A 26,316-nucleotide genomic window follows, 5' to 3' on the forward strand; every position below is an offset into this window, starting at 1 on the left:
GCCACATAGACACTTGTCTGGTACAATATATATATATAAGCGTAGTGTACTCTACTGGTGCTTCCTCAACATTTAAGTTTATCAATTCACAAACACCTCTGGTTCTCCCATTAGAAGGCAAGCTATTCTTGCCTCTGTAGAAATCAAGAAGCAAAATACAAAACTGTTAAGAGATAGAGAATTGAAAGGTTTGGCAAAGATACATGTGCAGCAGTTCATCCTTATAAACTTGACACTACTATTAAGTGTGTAAAAACAAAAGCGTAGGGCCCTATGAGCATTTTTTTTTTTTAGCCCAATGTGATTTACCTAGGTAGAAACATAATACGTAAAAGCTTAGATTTGTTTATTGGTCTCACCACACGTTTCTAGAGTAAGACGAATATAATAGACTTAGGACTAATAAAAGTGCTTCCCCTTGTTCTGATGTGCTCTGTCCTCAGGTTATTGAAAGCATGCAGTGCATCTTGACAATTTTAGTATAGAATACCTTCCATGCCTCCGAGATAATGAAAAAAAACTTGTCAAGTAATTTGTTGGGGTAACATCTGATGGCTTGCAAATTGCTCCAATAAAATTATGGTTTTGTTTTTAAAAAAGCCAAGCCATCTGCACTGATTCTTTTAGTAGGATTGAACCATGAATCGTTTTCTGAATTCCTCAAGTAATATTCAGTGAATCACCCTCTCGTGCACTGTATCTCTATACCAGAGATAAGAAGGGCAGCTTTCTGATCTACTTAGGCTTTTTCCCCAATTTGTCCTTATATTTTTAAACTATATGCTGTTCTTAGTGGGTAAATCGTGAATTGACTGTGAACTCTTTGAGCTTGCAATGTTTATTTATATTTAACTGTATTGTTTCAGGGGTCTCTCGGTATGGAAAGAGTGAGTGGTTGAATTGAGATAACTAGGTCTCTGGTATGTATATCATTGTTGGCAACGTTATTGTAAGCTGGGTTCATGCTTCCTGTGATCTCCTTACTTGGCAGTGCTGTGTATGGTCGGGTACAAAACGTTCCCTAGCTGTGTGCTGGTGGTGTGGTGGTCCTGGCTAACTAACATTGTTCCATAGAAAAGTGAGTAATTTGGCAGGAGATTGGATGGGTGTGACTGGTGCAGTCAGAACCAGGATGTTTCAGAGCATGACAAATTCTGAAAGGAGAATGAATGTTATAGGATTCCTCTGGTGAGCCTGATGAGAATCACCCTTAGTGGGTATTACCTAGGGAAGGCTTGGCCTGGTACCTGTCTGCCTGGGAAGGGACAGGCCTGAAGAAGATCCTAAGAGTTAGGAACATGTACACTCAGCCATTTCAACCAACTGTTGGGGCATCCCTTATGATGACCTGATCACTCTTATTACTATTCATGGACAGAATGGCCCTTCACCTAGCTTGCAGCACAAAGCTGAGGATCCTAGGAAGACAGCAACAACTGTGACATTCCTGTAGATCATCTTAGGGTCACAAATCTTGTGTCCCCCTACTAACTGTCTTTCCATGTGGCGTTTCAAGTCCCAGCAGCCTGTCAGACACAAGCTTAGATATCTTAGTGCTAGGTATCCACTGTATACCATTTTCCCTCCTAGTGGTCCACAGGTCTGCATTGTCTCCCCCATCAGACCATTCTTGTTCATCTAATTAGTTGGTGCTAGTATGTTGGAATGCTGCAACAACCAGGGTAAGAATAGCCTAGACACCAAATAAGATTGTCTGTGTCTCTGTCCCTGACATTGTCTTGAGTGACTGGGCAGGCCTAATTCTCACCGGCAGGGTCCCATTTGTGTTCCCCAATGGAATTGAAACCCACCACCCTCAAATTCTAACCCCTGAATTTAGGTGAAGTGTCACACATGCCCTGTGGCTGTGGTTGGGAGAGAGCCGCACATGGACTGGCTAAACACCAAACATTATTTAATGTGCAATGTTAAGCCTGGTGTCCTAATTTGTGTAAATGTATAATTTATTTCCAAGAATTGATTTTATAGAAAGAAAGATTTAAAATGGTACATTTTAAAATCAGTCACACTATATCTTGTTAAACACTAGGCAATTATATTATTTATGTGGGGGGCACTGCCAAAGGGAAGCTGAATACTGCACAGTTCTATCCTCTGGGTTAATAATCTACTCTGCTACTTCACTGCAGTTTGTAGTACTACTAATTACATTATTTTTTGAGAGGTTACTAAATTATGCTTTAGGCCCACATCCCTTTAGGAGGACAGGAAGCTCACACAGCTGCACTGGTTTTTGAAGCAGAATCTTTGAATATTTGCATACCCTGATAACCTCATTCAGAATTAGGGCCTGATTTAGAGTTGGTTACTCCTTAACAAACATGATAGGTATCTTGTCTGCCGTATACAAGTGCATTACATCCAATGGCACTTTTAATATGGCAGACAGCAGGGCCGGCTTTAGCGCTGGTGGCACCCTGTGCTGCAGTCTTTTTTGGCGCCCCTGCCCCATGACCACCTCCTTGGATTCCCTCACTTCCACCCGGCAAATGTGCCCCTCATCTCTCTATAGCCCCTGTTAGACTTTTCATCCTTGGCGTGGTCTCCCTTAACTTTTTGCCTCTGTTTTCCAGGTTGTTGGTGTGTGCTGGAATCTGTTTGTGCTGTTTTTGTTACTCTGGGCACTTTACCACTGTTAACAAGTGCTTAAGTGCAAGTGCTCCTATACAAAATGTATATGTAATTGGTTCATCCATGATTGGCATATTTGATTTAATAAGTCCCTAGTACAGTGCACTAGAGGTGCCCAGGGCCTGTAAATCAAATGATGCTAGTGGGCCTGCAGCACTGGGTGTGCCACCCACCTAAGTAGCTCTGTAATCATGTCTCAGACCTGCCACTGCAGTGTTCTGTGTGTGCAGTTTCAACTGTAAATTGACTTGGCAAGTGTACCCACTTGCCAGACCTAAATCCTTCCCTTTTCTTACATGTAAGGCACCCCTAAGGTAGCCCCAAGCCCAGGGTGCAGTGTATGGTTAAGGTAGGACATATGGTAATGTGTTTTATATGTCCTGACAGTTAAATATTGATAAATTCGTTTTTCACTGTTGCGAGGTGTGTCCCTCTCATAGGTTAACATGGGGGCTACCTTTAAATATGATTAAAGTGTAGATTTCCTTTGGGAGTGGATAGAGATGTGGAGTTTGGTGTCTCTGAGCTCACAATTTAAAAATACATATTTTAGTAAAGTTGATTTTAAGATTGTCTGTTTGAAAGTGACACTTTTAGAAAGTGAGCATTTTCTTGCTTAAACCATTTCTGTGACTTTGCCTGTTTGTGGATTACCTGTTGGGGCCAGTTTGACAGTTGAGCTGGTTGCACCTCTCACTAGACAGTGACACAAAGGGAGCTGGGGTGTAGTCTGCATTTCCTGATGAGCCATCTGTGCTAGGAGGGAGGGGAGGAGTGGTCACCCACACCTGAAAGGGCTGTGCCTGCCCTCACAAAATGCAGCCTCCGACCCCCTGGTGAGTGTCTGGGGCCTGGCCTGGGCAAGGCAGGATTTTCCTTTGAAGTAAGCCTACTTCAAAGGGCAAAATGGGTATAAGAAGGGCACCCAAAACCACAGACTTTAGAACACTTCTAGAAACCAAGAGGAACCTCTGCCTGGAGAAGAGCTAAAGAGCTGAGGAAGAAGAACTGCCCTGCCTGGGACTGTGCTTTGTGGAGCTATCCTGCAGTTGCTGCTTCTGCCTGTGCTAGAGGACAAAGACTGGACTTTGTGTTGACTTCCTTCTTGTGAATATCTCCAAGGGCTTGATTTAGAGCTTGCCTCCTGTTGTTTCAAGTCTCAGGGACAGCAAATACTTCTCTCTGCCAGCACCTGGAGACTCTGGAGAGATCCTTGCTCTGCCAAGTGGTGCCCATCCAGTTCCTGGGATCCTAAAAGGAGAAGCTGGCAGCCCAAGAGTCAGAAATCCACGAACAGAACGCTGTGCGGGGAAAAGATCGACATGACTCCGATTGAAAAATCGACGCTCCTCCGGCTTCTTGGCTGAAGATCAACGCCCGCCTGCAACGCGACCCGAAGATCAGCGCCCGTGGCTGGAGAAACGATGTACAGCATCGCTGACAGGGGTGGGTGAGATCGCAACCCACTCTGCGTGGTTTCCAGATCATCATTCAGCTGGATTTCCGATACAAACACTGCTGGATGTGTAAAAATGATGCAAGGCCTGCCCGGACCCGAGAGTGCTGACCGGATTGACGCATCGCTCTCCTGCAGAGAGAAGAAACGACACGCTGACCCGCCTAAAGGAAAAATGCCGCAAGGTCTCGCTCGTGAGTGATATCGATGCATCGCACACCCTTTTTGATGCACACTCGCCCATGCTGGGTTATTTTTGAAGATCCAAGGTACATTTTCACGCTAACAGTGTTAGTGTTAGTGTGTGTTTAAAATTACATGAAGACTCTTTTTGGTTTTTAATTGATAACTTGAGTTGTGTGTTGTAGATTTTTGTCATTTTGGTCTTTTTTTGTTTAGATAAATATTTTCTATTTTTCTAAACCTTTGTTGTGTCATTTTGTAGTGTTTTCATTAAGTTACAGTGTGTGTTGGTACAAATACTTTGCACCTAGCACTCTGAAGTTAAGCCTACTGCTCGTGCCAAGCTACCAAGGGGGTAAGCAGGGGTTAGCTGAGTGTGATTCTCTTTTACCCTGACTAGAGTGAAGGTCCTTGCTTGGACAGGGGGTAACCTGACTGCCAACCAAGACCCCATTTCTAAAAGCCCCCCTTCACATACATTCATTTGTTTTAACACGCTTGTAAAGACTGGATTTACTATTCTACTCAGCTATCCACATAAAATATAGTTATTTTCTTTGCAGCAGGCATATTAACCGCTACGCTACTTTATGGCAAGTCAAAGCTGCCGCTAGACAAAGCTCCCATCTCTCTTCGTAGCAGGAATATTATTCACAAGATGTATCTTGACATTTTAATTACTTCCTGAAAGCTGGACTCACAATGAACTTTCCAGCAGGTGCTTTTAAATCGCAAGTTTCTAAGTTATTGCTAAACTCAGCGCCCCCCTGGGGCCAGCACCCCCCAATCCAGGGCAGTACCCAGTGCGGCCGCACCGCTCTAAAGCCGGTCCTGGCAGACAGGATATCTGTCACATTTGTGACAGACCAATCTGTCTGCCAAACTATAAGTTAGGAACATCCTCTGAGAGGGAGAGACAAAAAGAAGATTTAGGACTTCTTTATTTACCTCTGTGAGGTGCACCTTACCAGGGAGGTGTGTTGGAGTTTTACCATTCTCTCCATTCTTTGCTTGTCAGGTGGATTTCTTACCACATTTATAAGATTTACTACGAGTGCAAACTGCACTAGATGTCTGTAAGCAGACTATTTTTTAAAGTACTATGGGCCTCATTTCAACCTCGTACCACTGTGCTGAAGACCGCCACTGCAGGGGGTTTTCAGCGCAGTGCATCATGACTGCTGGCACCCCTCTGTCCTTTTTCGGACGGAGAGCCGCCAGCAGCCATACTTGCGGTTGGCGAGGAAGTGGCGGCTGCTCCACCTCCACTGCCCCGTCATCAGAACACCGCCCACCGAATCTCAACCTAGGATTTGGTGTGGCGGTGTTCTGGTGATGGGGTGCTGGAGGCAGATCCTGGTCCCTCCCGGAGGATCACCGGACAAGGTAAGGTGATCGTCCGTTAGGAAAGTTGGGTGGGGGAGTGTTGTGTGTTGTGTGCGTTCATGGGGGTGTGCGTGTGAGTATGTAGAGGGGGTGTGTGAGTGCGTGTATGCATGCGGGGGGTGTTGTGTGTCTGGAAAATGTGTGCGGGTCGGTCTGTTTGCATGTCTGTATGTGTGCGTGTATGTGTTGTTGTAGTGTATGTATGCGTGTAGGGGTGTGTGTGTGTTAATGTTGGGGGCAGGGAGGGGGGTGTGTGTGTTAATGTTGGGGGTGGAGGTGGGGAGGGGGGTCCTGCCACCTTTGAGGGGTGGTAGGTGGGGTCAGGGGTGTGGGGGGAGGACTCGGGGTGGGGAGACCCCTATCAGTGCCAGGGAAGGAATTCCCTGGCACTGATAGTGCCTACCGCCATGGATTATTTCGTGGCGGTTCCAAACCACCCGAAATCCATGGTGGTATGCAGGGTCCTGATACCGCCGGCGGTCTGATGATGGCCGCCGGGCTGGAGACCGAAGTCTCCAGCCCAGCGGTCGTCACCGCCCTGGCGGTCAGAGTGGAGAAGTGGCGGATGACCATGGCGGTAACCGCCATGGTCATAATTACTTTTTTTTTTGCCGGACAGTTGGCGGTATTGCCGCCACTTCTCCCCCGCCGCCAGGGTCGTAATGAGGGCCTATGTGTCTTTTTAATTTTCTGTGTAAGTTTGAAACACCACAAAGGCACCTGCATTCATAAAATGAATGTTGCCTTCTGCTATGTGACAACCTTTGCCTTCCACACCTTCTCTTTCCTTACCTTCTGCATACGTCAGGGATACTAACATTAAAGGCTTCATAGTGAGTTGTCCATTATTTGTAGACAAATTATTCATTCTATAAGTTCCAATACTACAGAGAGTGGCATTCACTGAGTGAGATATTGCGTCCGCATCCTGATTTCTATCCCCTAGGATGGGGAACAGAGTGGTAATACTGCACAGTGTCTCCCACTCATAGCTGTATATTGGAGGATATTACTGCTTTGCCATGTGGATATACCAACAGTATTTTTTCTGGGAACATTTGTGTTTCAGTAACATATAACATTTTCCACGTTACCATAGTCCGAATTCGGGTGAATGCTCCCCAGACAAGGGGTAACACCGCTTGAAAAACTCAAATTTGAGTCCTGCTCATGCTAAAATTTGCATTTTTAGTTTTGTTCACCGCTGACCAGGTTTCACACACTCTCAGTATATTTGTAGCACTTTGCACATTTACTGATCGCTTCAAAGCGGAAAATTATCACTATGTTTTTTCTTTTGTGAAGGCTGGTAAAGTGCACTTTGGATACGTGTATGGCATGAGCACACTTGGATGTCTTGGAATCCATACCTTGCTGAACCTGATGAGCTTCACCAACGTCTCCATTGGCTGTGTCGCTAGTGTGCTGGGTTACTGCCTGCTGCCCATGGTTGTCCTCTCTAGCTGTGCTGTGTTCTTCTCCTTACAGTAAGTTCTAGTTAAAAACCACTATATCATCTTCCTACACAATTCCACTCACAGTAAGGGATGGCCTTTCCAACGGGTAGCTTGTGAGCTACTGGTAGCTCTGCCGCTAACTGTAAGTAGCTCTTCAGGTGTGCAGCCCAGCCTACTAAGGTTGAAGCTTTTGCTTGGTTCAATAAATATATTAGTTCCAAAACATAACAGAGTGCAATTGAGACGAAAGTGTGAGTATTTTCTGAACCCATAAACTGATGTTTGATGAAAAATTATTGATTTTCCTCAATATTTTTTTAAAGCTGATATTTGAGTGATAAATTATGTGACATTGCTGAGATGCATTACTATTATTATAATTATCTTGGTCCCATGATATTTACAGTATGACTGTTATGTATTAACTTTGTAAAGGCATTCCAAAGTGACTACTCCTTTTTTCATTTCTTCTGGCAAACTTACCTGATGCACTGATGTGACTGCTGCGTGTAATCTTGCATAGGGTGGCACTAACATAATCTTGTCTGATGTGTTCACTATTATAACGCTAATAGTATTAGTAGCTCAGGATGATTTTCTTTGAACATGAGCAGCTCTTATTAGAGAACAGTTTGGAGACCCCTGCTCTAAAGTTATCATATCTTCCATATGAATGGTTATAGTACGAGTATGAAGCTACTCAAAAGTTGACTACAACATGACTAGTCTATGCTAGATTTACCCAGACATGCTGACAGGGTAATCTCTTAAAATCTGGAGAAAATATTAATAGCATCAGTATCTGGCTTGCCTTCTGCCTAACATAAGCACAAATGTATTTGTCGGAGAGTAATGCCCTGACCACCTTTAAAACAAACAGTTTAGCACAAAAAACACTTTTCAAAGAGCATCTGCTGTAAGAATTGCATAGCTTCGTGTTATGTTTTGCTTGTGTTCTTAACTGGATTGTAGACAGTAATACAGTTCTCCAATAGCATTATGGAGGAAGCTTATACCGTTGGGGATCTTCATCAGATTTAGGGGGTCATTATGAACACAGCGGGATTCCCCACCGTGTTCATGCTGGCGGTCTAAACATAGACTGCCAGCCCCCTTGAGAGCCCACCCGCCATATAAACAACACTCCACTGGTTTGGCTAGCAGAAACAGTGTTTCCCCCAGCCGTCCCAGCGCAATTCTGGGCCAGGACATTGCCGACGGCTCCACATGGAGCCGTCATTAAGGCCGCAGTGCAGCGGGTGCAGCAGCACCCATCGCGCAGATCACTGCCCATAAATCGGGCAGTGACCTGCGGGACGGGGCTGTGCATGTGGGCCCCTGCACTGCCCTTGCCAAGTGCATGGCAGTTCTGGAGCCCCTAGGGGGGCCCCCGAGCACCCCTTCCGCCAGCCTTTACCTGGTGGGGAAAACCGCCAGGGAAAGGTTGGAGGAACGAGGGTTCTCTATCCGGAGGGCGGCGCTGCTTGCAGCGCTGCTCTGTCGGATAGAGAAACCCGCCATCATCAGGCTGCCTGTCGGCAGAAGCCTGGTGGTGGCAGAGGGCCACCTGTGGCATTCTTCCCTTGTTGTTTATATGGTGGTCCAGACCGTCATGCCGGTGGTGGTAATTTAAAGCACCTAAGTCCTATAGTGAGTCCTCTTCTACCTGCAGGATTCAGGTGCAGGGTGTATTCTTTCAGTAGACCCTTCTTGTTCAGCTGCAGTCTTCCCAGGTCTAGGAATGTTCTGATGGGGTGGTGGCTGAGGTGCTAGATGTAGTCTGTTTACTAGCCGGTGATTGGATAAATTCTGCCACCAAATCCTAACTATTTTCTCACAGCCCACCTTGTTTTGCAGAATGTCCTCTTTACCTTTTTATGAAGTTATCCAGTAGGCCGTTCTTTAATATGACAGAACTCATCTACACCAAGGAGGGCTGTCTTCTAATCTTTAGATACTTTTCTGTTTCAAATGAACCTTCTTCCAACTGACAGGGCCAAAACCGGTTCTGTTGGTTCTCTTCCCTACTGTGACTGGAGCCCTAGATTTCTAGGAGGGTCCTGGAAATAAATAGGAGAAGACCTCCAACTCAAAAGAGGTAGTGCTAAAGTTTCCATTTGTTCTGCCAACTGTTCTGTCCACTCCCAAAAAGCTAATCTTTGCTAAGTGGTCAGATGTTATCTACCATCTTCTCTTCCTGGCTTAGAAGCAGACTATTGTCCTCTGAGCCATAGTTGTTAATTATCTTAGCCAAGGATAGATATTCCATCTCTGTAGGGGCTGAGTAGCAAAACAGGCAACAAAAACCGGTTTTCTTCCCTACTGTTACTGGAGTTTAGCTATCTGAGAGAGCCGTGTGAATGAATAGGAGAGGCCCTCTAACTCAAAAGAGGTAGTGCTAACGTTTCCATTTGTTCTGACAATGGTTTTGTCCACTCTCAAATAGTTAATCTATGCTCAATGGGAAGGGATTACCACCCATCTGCTCTTTCTGGCTTTAAGAAAGTCTATTGTCCTCTGAGCCAGAGTTGTGAAATCTCTGAGCCAAAGATGTATACTCCACCTCTATAGGGGCTGAGTACCAAAAAAGGCCCCAAAAGTATTTTTTTACAAAGTTACTTTCTGCATAAGGTACTGAAAATATGATTTCACCAGTAAATCAGATTTTGCACATTAAGAAAGAAATAACCTTGAAACAATTTTTGAACACTTTCAAAATCTGAGATACAAAATAAAGTTTTTTATCTCATCCAGGCCTACTCAGGGAAGAGTCTATCAAAGCCTACACAATGCAATAGCTTTTGGATTTTATTTCACCGTGAGAGCACCGTGTCTACAATAAGTAGCATGCCCTATTTTACATACTACCAGCCTGTGGGCATGAGTATATAAAAAGAAACTTTTAATACATGGCAAAGATCTTTTTCTTTCATGTGTGTTACTACAGGGCATGTAAGCTGAATCCCAGTAAGAACGCAGTGGTGCTCCTGGAGACACATGTTTGTCACAGAGTTCGCTGCTATACGTACACATTGCAGCCCACATATAACATATAACCTACCATGCCATGGTTGCATTTTAGTATAGTGATGATAAATAGGCCAATAACAGAGTGCCATTATAGTACACATGTTTATGGGGGAACCACGGGCACATTATTACAGTTTAGCATCGGTAAAATAAAGAGTCATAAAGCCAGCAAAATGAGACTGGAGGGACATATCAGAAATTGGGCAGTTTCTTACTGTCTATTTAACATTTTGCTAACAGTGAGGGAAACCCAAGGTCAGATGCATACATTGAGAAGTCCCACTCTGTCACCCCTGGTGCCCAGATTTCAAGAATACCTAGTTACTATCCACCTTATAATTAATGTTCGGCAAAAGATGGACTTCTACACTGACCAGATCTGTCTCCCATTAAAGAGGAAGTGACAAGGCTGGTTTTAGGCTCCAGGTGTGCTGCCAGGCTCACTTACTGATGAAGGGCATCTTTTTCACCCTGGTCAGGGTACATACATAGCCATGGAGGTCTTTCCAGTCCCTGTAGTGTTGACAGCTCTGACAGGACCTGGTCAAAGATGCAACAGACCCAGGATACAGGGTAGCCCTTGGGATCCAGGCATTGACTGTTAGTGTTTCAAGATACCAAGGATACACTTCTACAGGCTTGGGGAGGACTTTCCTCCTCAGACTGAGTGGAAAGCTGTGACGGTGTCCTGCTAAATTTGATAAATGTCAAAAACTTTTAAATGTTGCTTTTAAAAGATTGCTTTGCAAACACACCACCGAAATGTGGAAAATCATGTGGGGCATCATGTCAGCAATGATGTTGAACAATATGTCCAAGTCTTTCCAAATAAGCCCCCCCCCATTGCTACCAGGTGGTTTAGTTCTGTATACCGCATGTGGGGTTCCTCATGGAGCTCTGGGAAATCTTGAGTAAAAGAAATGAGGTCATGCCTCAACCATGGGGCATGTATGTGGGCCGGTAGCCCTAGTTTGCCATCTGGTGTAGGCGGTGGGGGCACTTCTCGAAGTGGCATTGTGAGGCTTCGGCAAGTTGAAGGGGAAATGGTGAGCAGTTGTTGTACAATGGTTATCGTTGTCAGGGAGGTTAATAGGCTCTTCCACTGCCTCAACTTCTCTACCACATATTGCAGAGTATCCAGCACCTTAGCCTTGTTCCAGGAAGGAAGGTCTGTGTCCTGGAAACTAAATTTATCCATGTCCCACTCATACTCAGAAGGAAGGGACAGGGACTGAACACGGTCCCTTTTCTGCAGTTCCTGCACATATGTTAAGTAAACTCGGGGTAATCTTCAAGCAGCCTTCTCTTGGCCAACCACCATGTTCCCTCAAGGTACCCCCTATCGTTCAAACTGAGGCAGCTGCAGTCGGCCCTAAATTAGATCTGCCAACAATCCATCACATTTTAATTTATCTGATTTTAGGAAAGACCTTTGGGCAGAAATGCTGGGTGATGAGGGGGTTGAAGACGCGGGAGAGTGAGTCTCAGTATTCTTACGGTGCCCCCCCCCACTCCATGTCTGTTCATTGCCATAGCTCCTGCTTGCTTCATTTAATAACTTAGCATTGTGAAGGCAATGCTTTGCATAAGTGCATATATCCCATATTAAATCCTGAAATCCAGCCGCATCCTAGGTGTGGTCTGCGGGTTCATTCTCAAGCCTTTCTTGCCAATCAGAATTGATTATTATAGGCAGAGGTGTGTTTTTATTTTTACACTCCTTATTCAGCTTTGCACACTCAAATGCGCCTGCTGCCTATTTCACTTCCTATCTCATAAGAGAGAGAAGCTGGAGGTTTGAAATGCTGACAAGTTCTGCTCTGTTCATTTCCTCTTTTAACTTTTTATATGCCTGCAAGCGGTACCAGGCTGCTTTGCCTTCGGGCAACTCAGTAGGTTTAACACCTACTGTGGTGTCCTTGTCTGCAGCAGTCTACAACTGGTGCATAAGGGGGGACTCCTTAGCTGTCTTGCTATAATGTCCTCCATCACAGGATCTGTGTTTTCTCCATCATCTCTTATCGTTCTTAAGGGCCAGTGCAATAACACCCTATTGCCAAAGTTAGATGACTAAAACCCCATCTTGCTGGTGTGGAACTCTGCATTGATTGCAGGTGACTTTCGGTAAGCAAAACTGACACTGCAGCATGAACAGAATAACAGGTTAACCCAGCCCATGCCAACACTCATCAGACTCCAGAAAAGATGATGGTTTATATAAACAGCATGAAAGTTGCCATGGAATTTAGAATCTGCTAAGGAATCTGCAACAACTCACTTGCTGAAAACTAGCCCTGGAAATGGATGACAGCTGAATGCAGCACCCATACCCAGCCACTGGCAGTGTTGAGAAATATGTGGACTAAGCTGTAACGAGGAGGAAGACCACAACAGTGGAGACTGTAGCCTGGGTTGAATCCACACAAGGGAACGCCATGATGGTACCAGTAATTATTAAACAAGAACATTCAAGGCCAAAGTGGATAAGGTTTCCATGTGAACAGAGGTTGAGATGGGCAAGAGCTTTTTGGAATGGGATGATGATATCATCCTCTGCCCTTGGCCGATTGAAGGGGAGTTGGTTTCAAATTCCTGATTCTGGAGTAAAATTGACGAATGCCCTAGTGGAATAGAAGAAGCTGGTGGGAGACTGGGGAGAGTTCTCATTTCTTTGTGATGATCAGGGAACCATAGAATGAATTAATTGTTAAAAAACTGCTGTTCTAGGGGCAAATAGTCACCTCTTGCAGGTCCTTGAGAATACAGGGGACATGGTGTAAATTGCAATGCCTGCCCATATCCATATCCTCAGCAGGTCTGAACAGCCTCTGGAATGTTGGACAATTGTAGATAAGGGACACCAATTAGTCAGATTCATAATTTTGGGATAAAGGATGGCCTCTTAATATAGGGATGGTCAAGATGGGGCACAAAGTGGGGTTACCTATTTCTGTGTTCCTCCCCTATGTGCAGGATAACATTCCACCTTAGTCAGAGTTTAATAGATGTCTTAGAACTAGTTTGAACCTGAAAGATCTGAATGTTTGAATATTACAATTAACACAGTGTGATTTCTGACTAGTGCTCTAGTTCTCAAAGTGCAGAAATTCAATAAAGCGATGCTAAATGGTTGGAGTAATGTTAACTCACTTAACCTCTTCTCGTTCCGAGTGTCCTTCACCTACAAGTGATCCTGCTGGTAACTATGTCTTTATGACTTGACTATGAATCTAAAAGATATAGGCCAAGCAAGTTTGGTATCATGGTTATGACTATGATGGAAATGACAAAGGTAACAAAATATCCAGATGAAATAGCCGCAGGATAAAAAATCTGGTAAAGATAGTGAAAAGCAGTGAAGTCTTTCCCAAAATCATTAACCTCACTGTTTATGTGAACTTTTCACCAAGCTCTAACATCACAAATAAATACAAAGAAATTAATCACAACATATCACCACGTTCAGCCACCATTCTAAATGTAAATGAGAAAGACAGTGACAAACCTAGGGATAAGAAGTCCTACGTTATCAAAAAGTGAGGTATTGAAAATACCCTAATTAAAGGTATAATTGCATTGTATGTAGAGGCATAATAGGGACCTTCAAATAAACTTAAAAAGCATGTCTCAAACAGCACAGGGTTCTCCATGAAAACATATTGTTTGAAGTGTAACAAAGGACCTGAATTTCACATCACATGCTACTATGCCAAATTTAAAAGAAAGCTTAAGGAAGAACTACAATTCCCCTGTGTGTCAAAATGATGCTTGTGAACAGAAGAAGAGTGTCTAAAATCTTGAACTTTCATTGTCTAGAGGACAGAATAAGAGAGATACATACATATTCCAAAGATTGTAGACACCATGAAACTGGCTTGATGGAAGAAGTTACACTATCTATGACAGAAAATGGAAGAAACATCCATTCAATGCTGGATAGCAATACCCAAGCTGAAATAACCAATTAAAGTGTCAATGAGTCTGTGAACGCTGTTAAAGGAGAAAATCAAAATGCATTGCCACAAAGTAACATGCCTTTCAAAAATGCAAGGCACAACAAAAGTCATTACAAACACACCAGATCAAAGCCCAACTATAACTCATATCAAACAGTGTTCAAAAATACAAAACGAAAATAGCCAGAATAATCATTGATGGAACAGAGGACTCCACATGCCACATTGCTGCTGTTGACATGTTTGTGTACTATAAAGAAATATTTGAAAAATAAAATAAGAACGTTCCAAACTTTTCCCCAGTTGCCCAAATCCCAGAAAAATGGGATGATAATCATCTTTGTAAAGAAATCACAGGTGTTCACATTACACAGCCATGTGAAGAAGCTAATGTGAACAAAGTGGTTTGTCCCAGATATTTTGTCCTAAATGATCTGTACTGTGTACTTAAAAAAAGAACTAGGGCTGTTGTCTAAACTCTTATCCACATGGTTAGAAAGGGAGAGAATTCTGGAGTGCATCAGAAGGAAACAATCTATGTTAATGTAGAAGTTGTGCTCATAAATAAACTCATGAAAATAAATAGCTGGAGACCGACTGCAGTACTTACAGAATTCATGAAGCTGCTAATGAAAAATTTGAGTTAAAATATTCATGTTAAATTAACAAGAGCAAAAGCCAGGAGGGCTTCATGAAAATTATGGGGTATCTCAAGAACCTGACCTTTCTGCAAAGTGTCATAGACATGGCATGGAAGATCAGGCATGCCCATTGCAGTGATATTCATTGACATATCAAAACATTTTACTCTGACAGTCATCAATGGATCATGCAGGGTCTTGAACAGCAAATAATCATTTTGTGTATTTGAGTCCTAATAAAAGACCTGTATTCCACAGGTTGAACTTTGTATTTCAATGTATAAAGCAATTAATCAACACTAGGAATAATGAAGTCTGGGGTTAAACAAGGTGACTAGGTATTCCCACCACTGTTCAATTATGCCATAGTCTCTCAAATCTGTGATCTTAAAAAAAAATGGCAAGGGCTTTATGTTTGGCTCAGGTGGAATTATAGAACAACTCATGGTTCTGGACAATGTAGATGACACAACAGTACCTAGTGACACATGGGAACTTTGAGTACCAACTTGGACATCACTGAAAAATTCAACAAGGTAAGCAGCCTAAAATTAAGAGCCTGATTTAGATCTTGGCCGACGAGTTACTCTATCACAACAGTGGCAGCTATCCCATCTGCCAAACTATAAATCCTAACATATATCCTCTAGGATCTATTTTTCAATGGACTGGATATCCATCCCTGTTGTGACAGAGTAACTCATCTGCCAGAATCTAAATCAGGCTCTAAATGTCAAGAAGACACATGGGTTCTTTATAACCCATCACAAAGATAAAATACTGGCCATCAACTGCAAACCATGACAATTTGACATGCAAAGCATCAGAAATATACACCTCAGTGACAGTGGAAGGCACCTCAGATTGAATACTAATCCTCACAGTGGCCCTGCAAAAAATAAAAAATAAATGAGGTGCTACAAAATAGGCTACAAACTAGACAATCTACCACTCAGACCAACACAAAAAGTGAAATACTCAGTGTACACTTGGTTCCCAAGGTGTCATTTGAACTAGAAATGGTAAGCACAGAGGCAAAACTCTCATAGAACTCACCCGAACTATAAAACAAATGTAAAGACTTATTTGACCATTCTTGCCTGTACATGTGATAGACTACTGTACTCAAAAATATCAAATGGTGGTTTGTCAATACTAGGACAATATACAACTATAAGAATCAACAAGATATACAACCTACTAAATCTAAGAGAGGTTCCAGATTTGTATATTGCACACTTTGCCATGTATGCAGGAGATTAGTAAATTATAAACCATATTATTGAAACACAGTTTAAAGTTGAAGGACAGAAGGTTCCCGACCTACACTTTGAATATATTGGCTTTATATGATAAAGGAAAAATGAGTTTGGAAAATGGAAAAATCTTCCTTTGCGGGAATATGTCATAAATTATCTAGATAAGAAACCAAGCTCAAATTTTGAATTAGGAAAATTATTACACTCCAGCGCATATGTTGAGAGTGAATGTCCTGAATGCAAGAGGGACAATCTCCAGGAGCATATCAAACGCTACCTGTTCGTCTTACAAAGATGCTTGTGATGCAATTGCACATGAATCAGGAACATATCTAAACAAAAGGACATAAGAATAAAAAGGCACAATAATTCTGGCGCTTCGTATCGATAGAGCAAACTAATCCAGATGGCTAGCATATCATTTAAAGAAATGATATGTTGAACTGAAAAACTTGGATGAAGTGTTTATCAAAATGGTACTGCTGTAGTGATTAATCTGGTATTTAGTTCAAGATATCGGAAGCACTTTGAAGTGAATCAGAATGTTTTATTTAGTTGTTATCAGTAATTTATAGTGGTGTAGAGAGATATTTCATTTGTAGGGGGGTACGGTGGGAAGTTAAAAAAGTAATAATTAATTAAGAATTGATTGTTAATTGTTAATGATGTCAATGAATATTAATTGTGTACATTTTGTTTACTGATTTATATTGGTTATATTTTAGGTGCAGACTGCTGGCTTTATATGGGTATAGTGTGGGAAGTTAATGAAGTAATAATTATCAATGAATTATTAATTGTTAATTATTTACTTTATTAATTATGTAAAATGTTCAATACTTATTTAGTTATATTTTCGGTGGGGGCTGATGTTTTTGTAGGGGCATAGGGTGGAAGTTAATTACATAATAGCACATTTACAATTATTTATTAATTGTTAGTCATGCAGGCTGCTGGGTTAGTAGGGCTATAGAGCAGTGAAATTAATAGTGTTAATCATGTATGTACTGCAGTTGAAGTGAAATACTTTCCCTACTGTTGCTTATACTGCATTAGGATTAGTAAATCTACCCCCTCCAAAGTCTAACACTTTCCCTACTTTGTGCTAAATTGGAGTAATAGAAGTAAGTCTGAACCCCTCCGAAGTCCAATATTTTCCATAGTGTAGCCCTGGCTGGAGTCGGAATAGCAAATCTAGCACCTCTGAAGTCCCAGTCGTCCCCTACTGTTGCTCTGACTGGAGTAGGAATAGTAAATCTAACCCCTGCAAAGTCCAATGCAACCCCTTTAATGTTTACTTGTGTTCTGACTGAAGTGAGAATAGTAAATGTAATCTCTCTGAAGTCCAACACTTCCCCTACTGTTGCGCTGTTTGGAGTAGAAATAGTCAATTTTACCCCTCCGAAGTCCATCACTTTCTCTACTTTTACGCTATATTGATTAGACTGGAGTGGGATTAGTAAATGTAATCCCTCAGAAGTCCAACACTTTCCCTACTGTTGCACAGATTGTAGTACAAATAGTAAATCCAGCACTCCAAAGTCCAACTCTTGCCCTACTGCTGCATAAACTGGCAAGTAAATAGTTTATCTAATAGTCCCAGACTCCAATACTTTTCCTAATATTGATTAAATATATTCTATAGTATTATTCGTTTAGCCTTTTATTTTTTTATATTTTTTTGACCTTTTTAATGTTTATATTTTTTTAGTATGTTTACACTTTTTTAATTTGATTTATTTGCTAAATTAATGAATATATTAATGAATATATTCCATAACGAATGGGTTTATAAAGTCGTACATAACCCCCGCCACAAATGCCCTGTCCAAAAGCTGAAGGCCATGCACAATGGTGGTTGGTCACCATCGAGGGGTTGGGCATCCAAACAAAACCACTGAAATTCACCAGATATAGTTATCTCAAGTAACTGTAAGGTGTGCCCTCGCCATGCACTGCTTATATCTCGTAAGTCATTTAAATTACCCATATCCGGGAACACTGTGGTTCCCAGCCTGGCTGAATGCAGGCATACCACGCTTACACTCTCCTGGGGAGGGAACGCATCTCTCATTCTGCCCTGGCAGGTGCAGTGAAAAATGCTGCTCTCTCCTGGGTGAGAGCAAAGTAATCGAGCCTGCTCCAGCCAGCACCCAATGTGGTGCTGGCTCAGGAGACACCTGTACCCTGGGGCTCCACTTGTTCCCCCTAAAGACTGGCTTGTGGGTGCCCCAGGTGGGCAGGCACCAGGGCACCCACCAAAAATGTTAAAACTAGACGGCTTCCACCAGGGGAGCTGGCAGTAGAAGAGGGGTCCCTGTGGCGCCCCCATCGGCCCACAATGAAGGAGACATTGTGGGTGCCCTGGGTGGGCAGCAGGGCACCTATCAATAAAGTAAGTGGCTGGATCCCACAAGAGAAGTGAAAAGGGTCGGTGGGCTCCTTAGGGCTCACTCTGCAGCTCCCACTGTTAGTGTGTATGTTGGTGCACTGGCTGGGCACCAGTGCACCCAAAATATTTTTTAAGACATTAAAAATTGAAATAAATGAAAAGCAGCTGCTTATGACCCCAGCAGAGATTACAATATTTTTTAAAGCACTTTGAGCTGAACCTCTATTCTCTTCAGCTGGAGTGCAGAATGCAATTGTGGTTGATTCCATGGCTGCGCATTGTGAACATAATTTAAGACAATCACGATCATTACATATCGCAATATGTGAATTTAAGGAATCTACATTTAATTGTACTTATTGATGATTTTTGGACAAGGCCAATAGGTCTGTTTATATACCTTATTGTGCTAATCTTTTGATGTAACCAATAGGTCCACCTCTGATCCTCTGATAAAACCAATAAGCCCATCGCTTTTTGTATTTTGACCCTTTCACAAAGTCTGTAGATCTGCCTTATGTAAAAAGAGACTATTTATAATGTTACACATAGCAGCGGCCAGGCCCTGTGCCAGATCCCCCACTGAACACAGCAGGGTGTTTGCTGCCAGCAGAGGGTTGGGTGCAGGGCTTGGCAGAAGGCCAGGCATTGCATATAATCCCCACTGTGCACCTCTACAGGTTATGTGCTGCTGGGGGGCAAAACACCTGCTGGCTTTGGGCACAAGCCCTGGCCACAGGCTGAAGCCATGCACAGCAGAGATTTAGGCCCATTTGAGGCTTGGGGCCTGAACAAAACCAATGAAATACACAAGTTATATTTATCTCAAGTAACTGTAAAATACACCTTAAAATAACTAAAATTCACGCCTTCGCCATGCACTGCTTCTGACCTCACCTATTATTACATAAATCATGACATTTTCTGTGACACCATGGATAACATGAATGCAATATCTTAAATTACATTATTGATGGCAACACTGTGCATGGCGAGGGTGCAAATTATGGTCACTTTAGGGCACCACTTATAGTTACTTGGACTAGAACTGGTGAATTTCAATGGTTCTGCTAATTTTTACCTAACTGTAAGGTCCTTTAAGATTTGTTTTTTCACTAAATGTTTAATGGTTTTTGATGTATAGTCAAATATTATTACAATTCCTAACTATAACATATCTTTAACCTTTGTTTTTTTCAATATATCATGTAGTCAGTGTGTATTTTGTAGTCAGTAAGTAAAATCTAGAGGAGTCCCATGTAGAGATTGAGTATGATGACTAGTGATTGGATCCTTAAGGGACTTGACACAAAACAAGGAGTTTCTGAGAGTTTAGTGATCCAATATAGACAAGCTGGTGGTGATTCATGTGGTAAGGGTTGAACCATTGTTGGACCAGGGAGATGAAACCGATTCATGTTTCTAGAGTTTTGATCTATTCTTTGTAATCAACTGTGTTGACCCCATTCGAGAGACAGAGCAGTATCAGGAGGCACTGGCCATTTTTGATGCTGAGGAGGAGGGTGTTGCCGATAACTCATGTGGTAGCTGTCTCTGTGTTGCTTCAGTGTTTGAAACTGAATTGGCAAACCTGTAGGAAGTTTCTGCTGGTGATCTAGTCATTCGGTTGGATAAAACAGCTTTTTTTCAGAGGAAAAGGAGTTGGATGATAGCATAATAATTGGGAAAGTACTTGGGTCTAAGGTAGAATCTTCCTGAAAAGACTTCATGCTAGTTGACAGCAGTATGTCGCCTTTGCAGAAGGGGTCTTTGAGTGTCCTGAGGATGTCAGTCAGATCTGCGAGGCAGAGGAGGTTGAAAGCTGTTTATTTTGGTAAGGGTAATGTAGGTCAACCGAGGGTGAAATGGATGTTTTTTGTTGTTGATATGTGATGTGATTTTCTCATCTTGTCAGAGAAAAAGTGGCTGTTGATGTTGCATTGGTTGACTGAGTGTGTGACTATAAAGTATTAGTTTTAGCTGGGCTAGGTCATGGAGGGTATCTTTCATCTTGATTTCTTTTATTATATTTATATGGAGCATTTGTCCTTAGAGTTCTTGAGTGGTAGATTCAGTCCAGCTTGTTTGTTTCAGTGGCTGAATAAATCTGTAGAGTAGTATTTTGCTATCTGACAAAGGCTGTTGGAGATTAGAGAGGTTGATGAGTTCCATGTGATGGTCACCGATGGGGAGGTCTGCATTTATGTTATAGAAAGGAAATGATGAGTAGGTGTGGTGTGAAAGATGGAGAAGAAGATGGCATAGTGGTCATTTCAAGTGTTTGATATAGGATTCTTACCCTGTATTAAGGGTGAGACCGTTATGATGAGTGCTAAATTATTACATTTGGAATGAGTGAATTTGATGATGTGCTGTTTGATGTCTAGAGTCTTGAAGTGTTTCAGGGGACTCTTAGATTATCATTGCTTTGAAATCTCTGTGGAGGTTAAAGTCTCAGAATACTGAGCGGTGAGAATGCAAAATTTCTTGTTGAGGCTGTGGGATTTGTAAACCAGATGAAAAGAAGGAAGCTGTGCTTGATGCAGAGAGAGGAAAAGTATAGAAAAGAAGCTTGAATAACTGAGTGTTGCTTGGTTGGTGAGTGTGCAGGACAGGTAGGATTGTGAATGGTGGTGAGTACTCCTGTCATCTGTGTACAGTCAATGTGTTAGATGCTGTAAAATTACGATGATTTGTCATATATTTATTGACAAATGTTTATTTCCAACAATCTAAAAAAATATTTTGCCAGTTAACCACTAGGTTCAGTTGACTCCTTGGAGAGTCCCCTTTGTGACCAATTTAGAGTCTCAATCAAGTTAATAAGTTTATGTCTTGGACAACACATTAAAGATTACACTGCATTTGGTAGACCTGACAGCTTGAGGGTGGTCTTTCCCCAAACTTTTTCCCTGCTTGCCTCCAATTTTGCAGAATTAATTTTTGTTGGTCTAAGGACTCTGTGCACTTTACCATGGCTAACCAGTGCTAAGGTACTTGTGCTTTCTCTCTAAAACATGGTTTGATTGATATATACCTAATTTGCAAATTTAATTTTATTGTAAGTCCCCATTAAAGTGCACTACATGTGCCCAGGACCTGTATATTGAATGCTACTAGTTGGCCTGCAGCACTGATCGTGCCACCACCTTAAGTAGCACTTTAAAATGTGTCCCAGGTCTGCCATTGCATCCTTAATGCAGTGTTACATTGCCATGTTGAGTTGGCATTTAAAACCCTTTGTCAAGCCTTAAACTCCCCTTTTATTACATATAAGCCACCCCTAAGGTAGGCCCTAGGTAGCTCATAGGGCAGGGTAAGGTGTAACTAAATGGAAGGACATATACTTTTAAGTTTTACGTGTCCTGCTAGTGAAAAACTCCCAAATTCATTTTTCACTACTATGGTAGAACTGTCATGTTTAGCTCCTATGGAATTGCAATGATAAATTGTCTTTAATGATAAAGTTGGATTTATTGTTACAATTTTGAAAATGCCCCTTTTAGAAAGTTGGCATTTTCGTGCTCTTAGCACTCCATCCTAAAGATTGATGATGACACATCGCCTCGCACGTCTAGGCAGACAAGGTACTTTTCAGTGAGCCAAGGTAGGTCTCTGTATCCGGCTCGCGCTCCATCATGGTCAGCCTAAACTTTCAGATATGACCCTGTCTAGCATAACCAGAAAGCCCAGGTTGGAGCTTTAAGCTTTTAAGCACTACATTTCAGCTTATACTTTAACAAAATCAAAATTCTCGGGTTTACTTATTGTTTTTTGTCCTTTTGGTCTTGTTTTGTTTGTTACATTAAGCCCCATTTTCATTTGCTTTACTGTTTTCAAGTGTTGCACAAATTCTTTCCACATTGCCTCTTAAGTTAAACCTGACTGCTGTATACCAAGCTACCAGGGGATGAGCACAGGTTAATTTAGGGTGTGTTTGTGACTTACCCTGACTAGGATTGAGGTTCTTGCTTGGTCAGGGTGCATACCTGTGCCAACTAGAAGTCCAATTTCCAAACCAATTATTGAGGACAGTAGATTGCATACAAATACAAGGGGAAAATTGTAGCCCTCATCATGATTCGCAGAAGTGATGCCTAATACATGGCTGCAAACAAATAACGAGATGCTGCCAAATTCACAGTTCTTGAAGTGACCGCCTTCACCAACTCCAGCGTTAGTTTCAATTTTTAAGTACCCAAGTCTCTCAGTAGTAGGCAGAGCCATTTGTCCCTAGAAGCGACATACATTTGGCAGAGGGCTAAAGGTAGAAAACATGCAACTCATCCTCTACCCAATTGAAGCAATTGTAACTGTATTTCGTAGGGCTAATTGATCTAAAGATAACAAAAGTCAAATGTAGTTCAATTCAGTTCCAAAAAACTGCTAAAGCCGCTCCTCCTGATACCAAAGGCATGTATGCATGACTTTAAATGATGTTTCAGGATTAACCAAGTTGGGGTGGACCAAAAACACAATAAACTAATTTGCCTCAATGCGACCCGAACCTACTGAAAATCTAGTAAGCAATCTTCTGACCGTATGGCCTAAGTCATTACGAAGTGCTTCCCTTTGTTAGCTAACCTGAGTCCCATTCTTTGATCCCATCTAACAGTGGCCTTAGCGTTGCAAGGGAAGTCATATCCTAAATTCTAAGGTCCTGTTCCATTGGAATTGTGGGAGCACCTTGAGGTGGTGTCATTAAACCTTTAAAGAAACTTCTTTCATAAGTTGACATTTGTACGACTTTAGAATAACCTCATAATTCTGACACTGCGCTTTATTCACCTCATTGGTAGGAGATATCAAGTGCCTACTCCTTTTCCTTTGCAGAGATCGTTGTTGCCCCTGCTCTTTGTGCCATGAGGTTCATTGACCTGGTAATATGAAATTTCCTTGTAAGGTCAGATGTCACAGCCCCGATCTTTAGTACCGCTTTCCATTCAAGACTAAGGCCAATGTGCTGCAGCAAACACATGAGCACATAATTCTTATTACGCCCTGTGCAGCAGGAGTAGGTGAATTTCTGCAGCCTTTAGAGTCCAGGTGCCATTTTACAATTTGGTCTAGCAGCTGCATGGGCTTTATGAGCATGCACTGTGCTATGAATGTCATGGGTACATGCCCATGCTGATGGTGATGCATTGATGAGCAAGGGGATATATTCTAACAGATTTCAAGTAATTCCCCAATTAAAATGCCTATTACAGGGCAGTACCAAAGATATACGGCTCCTACTGGCATAGAAAAGAGTGATTACTTGTCCTTTTATGCTATAAGGTCCCATGTATAAATGGTGTTCTTGGTCTCCTAGCGGTAACTAAACATGTATGAACTATTCTGCTTTAAGTTTTTACAGACTCTTATTTACTGTTTAATTAAGGAATTTTGTTGAATGTTACTTTACTCTCCTTTTTCTGTTAGCAGCAAATTGAATCCATAAATATTCTTCTATTGATGTATACTTCAAACAACGAGCAAACCACATATTTACCTTATGAACAATTTACTTATTTTCAGAAATACACATTTGTTTCTCATGCTCATAAATAGGAACACATACACAAACGAGTTTACTTTATACTCCCTGATTTCTCAGAACATCTTACCTCACTTCAAGCAATCCGTTTTTTTAATAAAGTGTTTAACTTTTTGCTTCAGGCCGATTTCTTATCACGCTATTTCCACATCTGCTGATGCCCTTATCTTTAATAGGTTTTTAACTTTCATATCTTTCCACTGCACTTCAGCTTCTGTCTATATGTAGCCCTCTTGGAAATAGGCGTAAACAGATTTACATTGGATAAATCTATTTTTGCACACATGGGCCTCAACTGCATGGCATACTCTGCATACTTTATTGTGTACAAACGTTTTGCACTCAGTAAGATTCCATTATCTTGCCCACAATAAATATTGATCCGCATGAAGCTTTTAAAGAGATGTAATACTTTGTATTTCTTGTCTCCCTAATTCACCCATTAATATTGTCTTTCTTAAATGGCCTTTAAGGACATGCTATGTTTACAACATATCCATAAAACCCAATGCACCGTAATAAGCCAATATGCTTCTTCAGCTTCCAAATAACTTCACTTTGATAGACTTTGAACTGTGCAATCTGCATGCCACCAAACTCAAATAAAACACTGCGGTTTAAGTAAATGAGGGTACAAAAATTCAGATTGATAAAGTTAAGTGCATCACTTGCAGAATGGAATAGGAATAGAATAATTTAACTTTTTACTGCACATTCTGTAACACTCAAGTTTCTCTCAGCAATTAAACATATCAGTTTGTCTAAACCTCAGTGCTCAAAACTAAATTCAAAACTGACTATGGTAAACGCACAACACCATAGTGTTACACAAACAACACGACACCAGCAGTAATGAAGATGGAATCATTTTGCACTTAACAGCACTAAGCAAAACAAGAATGCTTCAACATACATAACACAACTCGTAGACACGTTATAGCACTAAACCATTACTACAGCATCCGAGGCAGAAATAATACTAGAAGTCCCCAAATGCATCACATAACACTCACGTCAGCAATACAAAATAAAATGGATACATATGGTAGTGCCACTCTTTAGCAGCTCACAAACTCAGTAAAAATGCCTGACCACTTACAATCAAAAAATCCATACTACATGCATCAACAGCCACACAGCAGTGCAAGAAACCATTCCAATGACAACTTATAGCTTTTCGGCAAAGCAAAACAAAAGGATGCCTCGGCTTGTATAAGATAAGTCGAAGTTACGAAGCACAACACTTAACCGGTACCTCAGCACTCAATGTGGATGGTACAGCAGCACACAGTAGAATTCATCAACATGATGGTGTCACGCCACTAACATATTACTAGTGCCATACAGGTGAAAATGTGTCCCTCCAAGACAACCCCAAACAGAATTCTAACACCCTGCTACCAAGTCATGCCTATGTACAGGTCACTTACACGAAGCTAGACCTGTCCGTCTTAGAGATCACAATTATACGTAATCAAAACAAGATGCACTTATAGTATTACACAACTACACACAGTTTACCCTACAGTAATCCACTACTCCATTTGTCATTATGAATGTCAAATGTGGTGCACCACACATTGGGCTTTCGTCTTCCTTGAAGAACAGAAATCAAACAGGCTATATACATTTGACTCTTAACTTATTCACTCAGATACAACCAAGCACAATAGCAATGCATTGTGTATATTACAGAAAGGTAAAGTAGCTGGCTATTGTTGCTTAGCAGATCTCCTTTTTATGGGCTGTCTTGACAGCGCAGCTCTCGCCAGATAATAATGCGTATAACAATAGATAGGGGGTTTGACTCTGCCTATCTATATGTTGGGAGCCAAGAGTACAAGATTTGGTTGGGCAGAAGTTGTGTGCTGCAACAACAACAAAAGTGATGGTTGCATCGTGATTGGGTCCAAAGGGTGTGGCACCCCAGACAAAACATGTTATCAGCAGGGACATATTAAGGATTTTGGCGGGCTGAGGGCCAAGCGTATTTTGGGGGGCCCTGTTGGGAACAGCTTTGAATTTATGATCTAGTTTCAGCTGTTTCATACCCTCTCTAGTTAGGTGACTGACAGTGCACAGATGCACTTGTCTAAATTCTAAGTGTGTTTACATCTAATATTCAGGGATAGAGATGTGTGCTTTCTTCATTTGTAACACAGCAGCAGCTCACTAATATTACTGCAAATGATCCATGCAGCATCCTCCCATTTCTGATGTGCTATCTTGCTTTGATATTAAAATAAACTTTTTTATGGCTATTGCATGAATCATAAACTCAGCATTTCTCTGCAAAATGTCTGTAATAGTCTCTCACATTACCAACATTAAAAATAAATTAAAGGAAAACGGTGTTTAAAACAAT

The 26,316-nt window shown here is 41.8% G+C and overlaps 1 protein-coding gene across 2 annotated transcripts in view; it reads left to right on the forward strand.

Annotated features, from left to right (window-relative positions):
• YIPF7 (Yip1 domain family member 7) overlaps window positions 1–26,316 on the forward strand; it is a 262,496-nt gene that overhangs the window by 211,813 nt on the left and 24,367 nt on the right. For both annotated transcript variants that reach the window (XM_069201757.1, XM_069201755.1), the window contains one exon: window positions 6,983–7,164. In XM_069201757.1, coding sequence (XP_069057858.1) covers window positions 6,983–7,164 — 182 coding nt within the window. The remainder of the gene's footprint in view (window positions 1–6,982; window positions 7,165–26,316) is intronic.

This window comes from Pleurodeles waltl, chromosome 1_2 (genome assembly GCF_031143425.1).
Source record: "Pleurodeles waltl isolate 20211129_DDA chromosome 1_2, aPleWal1.hap1.20221129, whole genome shotgun sequence".
In the NCBI taxonomy this organism is placed as follows: Eukaryota; Metazoa; Chordata; class Amphibia; order Caudata; family Salamandridae; genus Pleurodeles; species Pleurodeles waltl.